Consider the following 12,581-nt stretch of genomic DNA (forward strand, 5'->3'; position numbering starts at 1 on the left):
TCTGTTCCTAGGAAATTAAAAAGAATTTTAAAAAAACTACAACCAACCAACCAAATGTTGTACAAACAACAAAAAGTGCTGTTTAACAAAATCTGCTATAAAATTACACAGGGAAAACAGGGAATAAACAGTTAAAATGTAATTTCCATACTCAATCACACCTCTTCAAATAAAGTAGAAAGCAGGATACAATGTGACAGATGGCCTAAATACTGCAATACTTCAGCATCCAGTATTAGTAAACCATAATGCCTATATGTATGTATGTATACACATACATAGAAAGAGAGATCCGAATACACACATGCACTCACATACACTCACTTGAAAATTTATTTTAAACTCCAGTGTAGACCCATTCCTAATGCAGACATAAATAGATCATTTGAGTCTGAAAAAAAGAGAATTGTATAAAAGAATAATTGTAAATAATTTCATTAGAATATTGTTTAATGTCCATAGTCTAAAATAACTTCATCTTTTAGATATGAGTCCCTTTAGAAAGTTAATAATCCAGCAAGTAGAATAAAAACACAAAAATCACTGAGGCACACTTATTTCCATGTAAGTCACTAACTGCCATTACGCTATGTATTTTCACAAGCACCATTTTTCATTCTAACATGTGACAAATACAATTCCATATTTAAGTATCCAAAATACATAAGATAAAATGGTTCTTTTTTATACAATTGCCATCAGTGATATAAGTTGATCCCCTAAAGACAGTCTGACTCCAAAGAGCATAATGAAATAATAATGAAGAATCCTCTTTGTCTTCGATACAGAAGTAAACAAAGGCATACCTTTTTACAGACTGGTAGCCCACTCTCATGTGCTTAATTTGACTGTACTCTAGTTCCTTTTTTTTTTAAGATTAAGGCTCATAGAAAGCTGTAACTATATATATATATATATGTTATATATATCAAAGAATGAATTAATGACTAGCAAGCCTCTTTTTCAAATGTAACTGATGAACCTCCAAATTATGAATACCCTTTTTGAAATCTGTTGGCTTGCTTTTCCTTTGGTCAGGATCTCTGATGATGTATAAGCACCCCCTCTCCTGGACAGCTTGCCTGTTGAGATACTAGAAAAAATATTTCAAGAGATTTAAAAATCAAGGTGGTACAGATCTGAATTCAGCAGCTATATTTCAGTTTTGTACAGAGCAACTGTTCTGGACAACCACGTGGTTAAAAGAGCACTGAAGGATTCATACAGACAAAAGCATGTATGTACATACACATGCATATGTACACACCAGGCCTGATCCTGCACTTACTGACTTTGTTGGAATAAAAATGTTCTACACATTTGAAATTGAAGTGTTCAGCGCGCCTAATAACTCCTGCTGAACCAAATTATGCATGCGCAGTAACCACACACAGGGCTTTTAGATAGCAAAAAATTAAAGCTTTATGAAAAAGCAAAACCCACTGTCAATGCACTGGGCCGTATCATACATTAATGTAAACAGACTGTCTTTTTGCCTTTGTATGTATAGCTGTGTAGGCAAGCCTGATGTCATTTAACCCAATGCAAACCACACACAGTAACTACTAGACCTACCACTGTGAGCTGAAGCAGAGGGTCACATTCACTTGTGACTTGAGAATCAGAATAAAAGCGGGAAGAATTTACTATAGAATCATGTGCATTTAAGCCATATTACTTCTTGTAATTAATGTGCATGTTTTCTCCATATATGTTTTACATTTATTGGACAAAAATCTATTAAATCTACAAGCACATATGTCTGTATAGAAGAATATACTTCATTAATATACATTGCTAGTCTTTATAAACATCTGGATATAAATTAATCTATGCAACATAATGGCAACTTAAATTATGAATTTGACCCAAACTGCATTCAATGACTCTCAAAAGCTTCTCGGGATAAGAAAATGATTGGATAAACACTTTTTAAAAATTCAACTTTCTAGAAGACTGTTTTCAGAAGAATAGTTATAGTCTAGCATGTAAGAATGAACTTTGGATTTTAGTCCTTATTAAGCTGGGTCATGAGAATACTAAGTTGCACACTACACAGTAAGGAGTCCACAAAACAGATGAATAGGGTTTAATAACCTAAAAACTCAGTCTTACATAACATAAGAATTGCTCCCAAAGTACATAGGATCACAGTGATGACACATCTCCACTGCAAAATACTGTTTTTAACTCATACTCTTGTAGCTTTAACAAAGGGCAACCTCATTCGCTTGCATCCTGGACTAAATTGGAGGACCAGAGCCTGACATTGAGCAGAAAAATCAAAACAACCAAGCCAGTTCAGTTTTACATCTCTAAATAACCAAAGGGAACATAACAAACTTAAGAGTAGCTCTTCTTCCTGAAAACGTATTATGGAAATGAAAAATGTTAGGGCTACAAAAATTTAATCGAATTAGTACAGATTGCTTTGAAAAGAATTTGTGGAATTTAAGAAAGAATACATTTTCTACAAGGTATTTTAAACCTTCCTACAGAGTATATAGCATATACAGCAATAAAGCTCTACAATAAAATTAAAAATCAGCAGAAAGTTAAAACATAGTTATTTTTATCTAGCAGCTGTGCTAAATATAGACAAAGTCCATGTACCTTCTCAGGTAGTGCATTTAACCCTTCTTATTCATTGTATAAAGTACTAGGTCTGAAGGAATATTGGAAAAATAGTAGTGGCCATATTGTATGGCTTAAAATACCGAGGGAGGGAAAAGACATCTAAACTGAGGCCGGTGAGAAATCCAGTACCAAAGATACTTGGCTCAAGCCTCCAATGGGTGGTATCAGAGTTATGTCTAATTTCTCTCCCTTTTTGATGCTGGTATGTGTTTAACATTGGAAGCATCACATGCGAACAGGTTGTGCAAAAAGCTGTGTGCCTTTGAAATGTTTGTAGTATGCTCTGGTTTTCCTTATTTTCCTAAAAAAACAACAAACAAACAAACAACAAAACACAGAGTTTTCTAAAGCTGTGTTCCTTAATAAGTCCACTCATTCGGCTTGAAAGGATTACAGCCAACAAGCAGTTTTCTTATGCAGTCTGTGAATTCCCTTTGAGAAATTAAAAAGAAGAAAGAACAAAAAAGTAGAGTTGCTGTGCCACAGATGAAAAGAAGGAACTGCTAAGGTTTTGGCAAGGTTGCTTTCTCCAAACATTCTCCTTCTCAGTTGACTGCTTGATTACATGATGAATGCTTGTTGATTGCTTTCTTCCTCTCCATTACGTATGTATATCAACCTATATCCCCATACATACATGGCAGTTTCATGGAGAGAAAAATTTCATAGAGAAATACCTGAAGGGCAAGATGAAATGGAATCAAGTTCTTGTAAGTAGATTTACAGTACTTTATCCTTCAGTGTAGACAGAAGAAAGCTGGCTAGAACAACGATCCACTGCATTTACTTGTAGAAAACTGCTATCCTCTGGCATGCTGCGAGCTGAATCACCAAAGATACCTGTGGACCCTGCTGGAAAGTCATAAACTGGAAAAAATACAGAAACAATTAATTAACTAGGATAACGATATAATGGAGAATGTCCCAATACTTATGCAGAGAACTGGAAATTGCTTTACACAAAACAAACAAAACAAACAAGTCAACAAAGATATGAAATCAATAATCACATAACTTACTACTTACCACAAAAGGAATTTCAGTTCTGTCAGAACCAAGTCTGAAGTACAGCAGAGTTAATCACAACTAACACTTGCTCATTTAACAGATGCTAAAATTGGGATAATGTACAAAATAAATTTCATGCTTGCTTATTGAATTTCATCATGCTCAACTTATGATAAAAGGCAATAAGGTATTGTAGAACTCATTTTCTGTAAAGCAGACCATGGCACAGAAATTACTAACTAGTACAAGTGATAGTAGTAAGCACAAGAGCAACCATTTGCAGAAAAAAATCCCACTTTTTGGATTACATCTTTACATATAAGTGAGATGACTCTTTGAAGTTAGAGATGCATTGGCTTTTTAATGCACTACAGAAGGACCAAGACATAAAGGAGATTTCAAAGTGCAATAAATGCTAAGTGAAATCATCCTTTGTGGAAGGACAATAAAAGACCTGGGCATCAATTGTGCTTAGGCCTTAAAATTAGGCCCACGGTCTTGTGTTGATTCTCTGCACAGAGGTAAATTTCACCCTTCCAGAGCAGCATGCAAGTCCCTTGAATACTTTTCAGCTAGGCAGAGACTAAGTCAAGTGTGCAGAGAGAAGTGTGCACCCAGGCAGCTCTTGTCATGGGAATGTGAGTATATTAAATTCAAGGCTGAGAAAAAGCAAATGTGCATGAAGCAAAACCAATGGTTTGGATCATCTCAGGTCCCTACTACACCACCTACAGCAGAGTGGAGCGGCTGCGCAAACATCACACCTGGCTCACTGGGCTGTATTTCAAAGCAAATATGTGAGCTAGTGACTGTCTGACTCCCAGAGGTTAGAACCTCGAGGAGCCCTCAATAGTCTGCGGTCTGCACACAGGACAGATGTTACTCTGACCCACAAAGGTCTGAAAACCATCTCCTCTTTGTAGAGTCAAGTCTGTCATGACAGGTTGCAGTCACATACACAGCTCATGCAGATTTGTCAGACTCCACAGAATGTACACAACCATCCACGAAGTCCCTGGATGTTATTTACCTGTAATACCAGAATGAGCTGAGAAAGTTCGGTGGAAAATGCCAAGCCCTGCCTGGCCCACTGATGTGGGAACTAAGGAGTCTTCAAAAGGAGGAACCATATTGCAAGAAATACCATGTTGTACATTCTTCTGAGTGTCAGCATAATGTGGAGGGCAGAAAGTCTGAAGCTGCCCATAAAAACCTACAACAAGGAGAAGAAAGTGGTCAGTGAAAGACCTGGAGAGATAACAAGGGATAGCATGTGGAACCATGGCCATGAGAATGCTAAAAAACTCAACTGCAGTAGCACCAGGACTTCAGTTATTTTCCACCAATAAAGCTGCTTTGATATGAAGCTCCTTAAGACTTCCTCCAGTTGCTACTAATTCCAAACACAATCTACTTCATGGATACCCTGACTCCAGCACAAACTGTGAGAAGCACTGACTGATTAGAGGCAGAAATTTTTCAGGAAATGTCTCTTTCCTCTGCAGTCCTGCTTTCTGAACTGGTACTCTTCAGATTTCACACTGGGCTGCTGCCTGAAAAATCAAAGCAAATGCTCTATTCAAAATAAAGGAAGATTATCCAAGAAAGGTCTGAATTAAACTGGAGGGTCTGTCACTGATGCCAAGACAGCTGGCTTATGGTGGAGACATGCATATGAGACTCAGAAGGGCTGCTATAGCTGATGACCCACGGGACCTGCTGTTTATAAATACAGGTTGAGAGTCTTGCTCACTTACCAGTGGCAACGAGTCCACATGGAAGAGAACAGAGACCATTGTGCCACATGACATAAAAGATCCTCAGCAGGTTTTTTGTGCTTTAAGTTGGATTTTTTCCTTAAATGACATTTGAGAGAGGCATATAAGCACTGAGTAAATTCACATGGAAGTCCATGCCAAAATATATATTTATATAACCAAAACCATGCTCATTGGGGAAAGAGGAATACACATGCAATCTAAGAGGCATAGAAAGATGTTCTGCAGTAGATAGGGCTGAAGATTTTTCTCATGGAAGTGAGGTCTTTTCTCATCCTAAAAAACCTGCTGCTAAGTCTAAGTTTTGATGATTTTGTTCAGAGTCTGAAGGATGGCTTTTATAGGTAAAAGACTGTGGTACTTATTTGTTTTCTACAATATGTTCTTAGAGTACATCAGAAATGAAACTATTATAAATTCAGTATTACAATATATACATATTTTTCTTTTAGGGAAAACTGTGAATCAAGCTTCTCTCTGCAAGTGCTGTGGCTCCTTGTTCTCACCACTCTCCTTCAATGTATAAAGTAAAAGAAAAAAGACAGTGCATTACATCCAAGGTGCTACATAGAAATTTTAGGCCCTGACTGTCCAAAACCAGGCCCAGGATTGATACAGTCTCTAAAGATTTTATTAACAAACACCTTATTGCCTAAGGGCTCGTGTGCTATTCTCTTGATGAAGAATATGCTGTGGTAAATCATACCAAAAAGCCACTGTCAGAAAAATGCCCCCCTACTTCAGAAAGCATCTTGAGGAATTTCCTGTGTCTCAAGTTTATTCCAGAGACATTACAGTCAATACAAAAAGCTGATCTGCAGGGCTGTCTCCTCTAGTCAGTCTACTTAACCAACATTGGCAAAGTCCTTCCAGCTGAATTTCTTTTCAGTCTAGAAAGATCAATAAAAGCAAACAACTACAAAACCTCCACTAAACCCTTAAATCATCAACACCATAAAAAAAGGGAAAAAAAGGGAAAAGAGGCATTGAAAAACTTATTTTAATACATTCTCTGTATTGCAGATAATGGCTTAAAATTCAAGAACTTAAATGACTCCACACCCCTTAAGCACCTGTTTATTGCCTTTGGGATATTACGAAAAAGGAGGAAACCTTGTTACTTTCAGTGATTATTAATGTTCACAGTTTTGACTTCAAAGAGCATTTACTACTAGGAGGGTATAAAGAATCCTAATCTAGGTAGTTACAGGGCCAGCCAGCTCAAGTTCATCCTTCCAGGAATTAGCTTCAGTACATCCTACTATGTTGATAGAAAAGCATATTTATACTAGACATTCAGCTTTCATGCCTGGGATCTACTGATGTCCATGAGTAGTAATAAACCATGAGCAGTAAGCAAATTAGTTGACAGGTTTAAAAGCTAATCTCCATCCCTAAAAGTAATGGGATGTTTGGGTGAGCAGCATATTACAAAAGGCCTTTGAGTACCATGTAACAGTTCATAAAGTATCAAGGAGAGATCCCAGAGGACAGGAGATGAATAAGGAGAGAAGATCCTTGAATGGGAAGCAAGAAACATTGAATCACAAGCTGTAGATAACTGAGACGGACGTGTCTGAATATTTCAGTATCTTGTGACACCTGAACATAACTATTGTCCTATTCATTCATTACTAGTGATTAGAAATGCCTCACATGGGGCATCTAGTTTTGACTTACGAAGAAAAGTTTTTTAAAAACAAAAATTTATATTGGTGCCATTCCACACCCTGACCCAAAAAACCTTCCAACCTCAATTCCCTTTACAGGTATAGTCTACGCTTAGAAACATGTGATAAACATAAGGTACCTGTCAAACTTTTTCAGCATTATGGCTAGGAGCTAGGTGTATTTCCATTAATTTTCCCATGGAAGTGTGCTCATGGAGATGTTGTTTGCTAAAGCTGCACTGAGTGTTTATGTACAGATAATGGATTTCATAAATAATAGGGATGGTGAAAAGAGAAGGACATAGTGGAAAATATGCTGTGTCCCTTTATGTGATATAACTGATCTTCTGCCAAGCAGGAGGAAGGACACATGTTTGCAAGAGTTTTATGATTCTAATTATTTTTCCTTTGAGACCAACTTCTGTGGTCTCCACAAGGAAACATACAAATATTGGCATGCACAAGATGTACTTGAATTAAAGCAGAAAACTCAACATTTAAAAGTATCAGAATAGGCCAGGACTATGGACAGGAAAAGACAGTCTGAACCTGCACCCAGGAACTCAGAAGAGACCTTATGGGGAGGCCTGGGTAACAATGGTAAGTGACACATAGTCTTTGCACTTTATTTAGTAGTTTTGCAAGACACTTCTGTGTACACACAATGAGGTAAATGCCTAATTTACACACATTTTACAAGAGTTTAGATCAGGCAAATAGTCACATGACAGAACACTGAAACAATTGTCAGTGTTGTGTCTGAAAACCCGAATGAAAGAAAGAGTATTTTGACTTCATATAAAAGAAAGAAAGGGAGAAAGGGAGAAAGGGAGAAGGGGAGAGAGAAAGAGAGAAAGAGAGAGAGAAAGAGAGAAAGAGAGAAAGAGAGAAAGAGAAGAAAGGAAGGAAGGAAAGGAAGGAAGGAAAGGAAGGAAGGAAAGGAAGGAAGGAAGGAAGGAAGGAAGGAAGGAAGGAAGGAAGGAAGGAAGGAAGGAAGGAAGGAAGGAAGGAAGGAAGGAAGGAAGGAAGGAAGGAAGGAAGGAAGGAAGGAAGGAAGGAAGGAAGGAAGGAAGGAAGGAAGGAAGGAAGGAAGGAAGGGAGGAAGGGAGGAAGGGAGGGAGGAAGGGAGGGAGGAAGGGAGGAAGGGAGGGAGGAAGGAAGGAAGGAAGCGAGGGAAGAAGGGAGGAAGGGAGGGAGGAAGGAAGGAAGGAAGGGAGGGAGGAAGGGAGGAAGGGAGGAAGGGAGGGAGGGAGGGAGGGAGGGAGGGAGGAAGGGAGGGAGGAAGGGAGGAAGGGAAGGAGGGAGGGAGGAAGGGAGGGAGGAAGGGAGGGAGGAAGGGAGGAAGGGAGGGAGGAAGGGAGGGAGGGAGGGAGGGAGGGAGGGAGGGAGGGAGGAAGGGAGGGAGGGAGGGAGGAAGGAAGGGAGGGAGGGAGGGAGGGAGGAAGGAAGGAAGGAAGGAAGGAAGGAAGGAAGGAAGGAAGGAAGGAAGGAAGGAAGGAAGGAAGGAAGGAAGGAAGGAAGGAAGGAAGGAAGGAAGGAAGGAAGGAAGGAAGGAAGGAAGGAAGGAAGGAAGGAAGGAAGGAGAAAGAAGCATGGCACAGCAATCACGATTTGCAGACTGTGCTCACTCTAGAGAGGCTGAATACTCATAGATTTAATTGTCTTCTGCAGGGCCTGCAGGCACTTTGCAGACCTCGCTGTAAGATGACAGTTTCAATCTTCTTGTTTTTTTTTTTCTTTTAAAACTTAACTGCAACCAAACTGAGTCAGACTGCAAAGCATGTTAGGAATTTACGTCCTGACAATCCTGAAATGTTCAGTCCTGACATTTAAGAATCAACTGTAGTAAAATAAAATAAAATTAAAGAAAAAACAATAGCCATCCAAAACTTGATTTAGAAGCTATGTAGCTATTGACAGTCTTTGCCTCCTTTAAAAATGCTTTTAAAATCAACTTTTGTCTCAGCCATCAATAGGACATGCTGTGAAAGTTTACTATTGAGTCAGACTAGTTACCAGAAACAACTATTTCAATTTATAGTGGTCTGAGCCAGCTGGCAAGACCCTTCAAGACACATGCTGAAATGTCCTTTCACACTGCTCTGTGCTCATTCTCCATTTGTCCCTTTCTCACAGCATCCTGTTCCCAATGCAAAACAATCTGGCAGCAATTTTGACTATTGCTAGCTGAAGTCTGGCAGAAAAACTGCTTACCCTGGGGTTGAGCTATTGTGAGTCACATCCTCTGTGTTTGTTCATTCCCTACTTATGCAAAAGAATATTGTCTAGCAAAGTCTTACAAGCTTTGATACATTGGTACATTAACCACTATACTGCAGAAAGAACCAGGGAAATGCAAAGAGCACTTTCATTTACTGATAACCCCCCAAATAATATTTTTAAGATGGAAAGAGAGCACAGATAAATAATTCAGCTTTCCTAGATACATGTTCTTTTCATGATTCAGCGTCATAAATATCCTCCTTACAAAACAGAGCCATAAAAAGGAAAGAGCAGAATAAAGCATACATTGTTCTCTTCCCCTCAGTTACTTAGCACTAGTCTAAACGTCGTTGTCCACATTTGCAGTGCATCAGGTCAGAGTGTAAGTCTGAGCTTGAACTTGAGCCCAAACATGATACAGCAAAATCTCCTAATTCAATATCAGGAGCTCTTCCCTTTATCCACATAGTGCCATGTTCAAGATAATCTACACTACTGCTGAATGTTGGATAACATGAAACCATATGCAATTCAGACCCTAGACCTGACCATAGCTGGTCCATCCTTCAAGATTACTTCTTAGATAACTACCTGTAGCATCAGTTTTCTGTGTTGCCATGCAGCACTGGAAAGAAAAAAGCCAAACATATTGGCTACTGAAGTTCCAGTGACTGGACATTTCTTCTCAGGACTGCAACTCTGGATTGTATCAGTTGTTCTCTTATTAAACTATTTAACATATACACACACACAAACACAAACACATACAAGGTTATGTCAATTGTGTTTCTTTGAATCAGTACACTATAGCCAAGGTCCAAGACGTCAGGATACAGTTGTTTTTCTGGCATGGTAGTGTTATTTCCTGAGGAAAGTGAAATATTTTAAAATATGAAAAAATAGCTGCATACTCCAAGAAACTCTCTAGAAGCAAGAAGCTCTGGTTCTCTATCACATACAAAACCTCATCCTGAGAGATGCTGAGCTTCTGAAAATCACAGGTACACAGACGATCTCAAACTCACAGCTGAAATTCTGGTCCACATAAGTTTGTGACAGACTCCTGATCCCATTGAACTGATGTGGACAAAGTTTTTGTTAACAGGTATGTAATGAATGACTGTCACTGTCACAATTTTGATAAGGTAGGAAGTTTCTGACAGACATTTATTTCCTCCTCAGTCAGCATTCTGTCTGGCATCACAAAGAGAGGATATTTTTTCAAGAAAATCATTACAACTGCCACTAAGAAATATACATAATGGATGAGCAGGCTTTATTACTATGGTACGTAAAAATTTCAACTGTCATTGGCTTGAAATAATTCAAAATACTGTTCCTCCGCAATATATTTCTACAGTGTCCACTAGGTGAATTACACAAACATAAAGTAATAATTTGGTACCATATGAGAGTGAAGAACAAAAGGAAAAGAAGGAGTAAGACAGATATGAGTCACACACTGTACTGTCAGACTGACTTGCAAGTGTGAAAAACTACAAATGTTTCTATAGAGCTGCCTGTACAGATACACTAGTATAGACAACTCATGTTAGTTAACAATTAAAAAAAAAAAAAAAAGGGTAACTTTTTTTTTTAACTGAATATATTGCATGACTTTTTTATTTCTTCCATTAATCAGCCATCCTTGGTCATCAGCTTAACTCACAAACACATATGACATGAGTTACTAGCACAATTTTAAAGGACAGTCAGATTTCTAGTGCAAAAATGCTCACAGCATCCAAAATCAAGTCAACTATATCCATGCCTAAAGGAGCTTTTTACCTCACTCTCTACTATAAACACAAGAAGCTTTCTCACTGTGAAGGAGGACATTCTATTGCTGTTCTTTCCTACCTCACACATCTCTTCTGACTTGTCTCACAGCAATACCTTATTCTTCCAGCTGCCTGTGTGCTGCAGGTGCCTGTGTTTTTCAGGTACCTCTGCTGAGATCCCTGTAGTTGTTCTTGGCTGAAAAGACTCATCAGTACAATACAAGTCCTAGACCAACTGCAGCCAATTTCCAGAACCTGTACTGTCTTCTATTCTGCCTACAAACAAATAGTACCATGGCATACAACAGTGTCAAGCTGGGAAGTCATCACTCCAGTCTCCAGCTCAGGATACTTTCAGATTTACTGCCTATGTTAATCCAATAAGAGATACTACAGTCTAATGAAAGAAAAGAAGAGCTTAATTTCTGCAGCTCAGTGAGCTGACTAACACCATCCCTTCCAAACATCCCATGCAGCAAAGGAAATTGTGAATTTCACAAGAGGAAGGAAAGGGAGTATTTAGTCTATTATATTATGTTATCCAAGGCAATAAAAAGCCCTCTCTGATATTACTGTGTGTCTGATTTTGAAAAGCACTAAGAAAAAAATTATGAAATCTGAACTGCAGACAACATTCTTCCATGAAAAAGCAGTTTCACAATAGAAATACTTATCAGACATAAGAGGCTTATCAGTCTTGGATCTCCTAAGTCTTTTCTTTCTAAAAGATAGTGCTCCGAGATCTCCATGAGCTTCTAAGATTATCAGGTTTTCAGTAAGGGAGTCTGTTTAGAACTTTTTTACTTCTGAAAGCTTTTGGGCAATGAAACTTTTTCTTCTTTAGTACAGCCAGTTTAAATGGAGTTGACAAGTTTATGACTACATATTGAGACAAAAATGTCACCTTTGTTTGGTAGCGGACTGAGCTGAAGTGGCTATAGTTACAGCACTTTGAATAATGAAAAGGCAGGTTATGAATTGCAGCAGACAGAAACTAACAGAGCTTCCCGCAGATTCTTCTTATATATCAGATAGTCCAGTCTGGTGAGATAACTCCATAGCAGTTTTCTACACTATAATGGTGTGACCAAGGAAGATGGCAATCTTTTATTGCTGCTGGGAAAACATGACCATGAACTCTTAAAACATTTGCTTTGAAAGGGAGAGTTTAGGCAAGAATTCCAGGCACACAGGACAAACAAAGCTTTCAGTGTAGCACACGGAGGAGAGGCAGCTGTGCTTAAGTGGGAGGGAGTACATTCAGACAAAACACCTCTTATAGTGACAATAGGTTACTTAATACTTGAAAGAAAATTTAATACCCAAATGTGGCTATTGCATTGCATCTTTCAATACTAGAAAAAAAACCCAAAATAATTCAGACCACAACGTCCTCCTACCAGTTTCAAGTGCAGAGATCTTCACAACTGCAACTTTGAGTTGTTATCTATGTGTATATAATTCCTGTCAGCAACATCTATTTT

General features: G+C 38.4%; 1 protein-coding gene across 1 annotated transcript in view; it reads right to left on the minus strand.

The window, feature by feature from the left end:
- Nucleotides 1-3,367: 3,367 nt before the first annotated feature.
- The window catches only part of GLIS3 (GLIS family zinc finger 3), a gene marked incomplete at its 3' end in the record, with an annotated part of 128,819 nt that continues 119,605 nt past the window's right edge, over nucleotides 3,368-12,581 (minus strand). Inside the window, exons 8-9 of the mRNA XM_082075013.1 lie at nucleotides 4,676-4,858; nucleotides 3,368-3,504 (exon numbers count right to left, since the gene is read on the minus strand). Coding sequence (XP_081931139.1) covers nucleotides 3,368-3,504; nucleotides 4,676-4,858 — 320 coding nt within the window. The remainder of the gene's footprint in view (nucleotides 3,505-4,675; nucleotides 4,859-12,581) is intronic.

Source organism: Streptopelia decaocto (genome assembly GCF_964273445.1).
Source record: "Streptopelia decaocto genome assembly, chromosome: Z".
NCBI lineage: Eukaryota > Metazoa > Chordata > Aves > Columbiformes > Columbidae > Streptopelia > Streptopelia decaocto.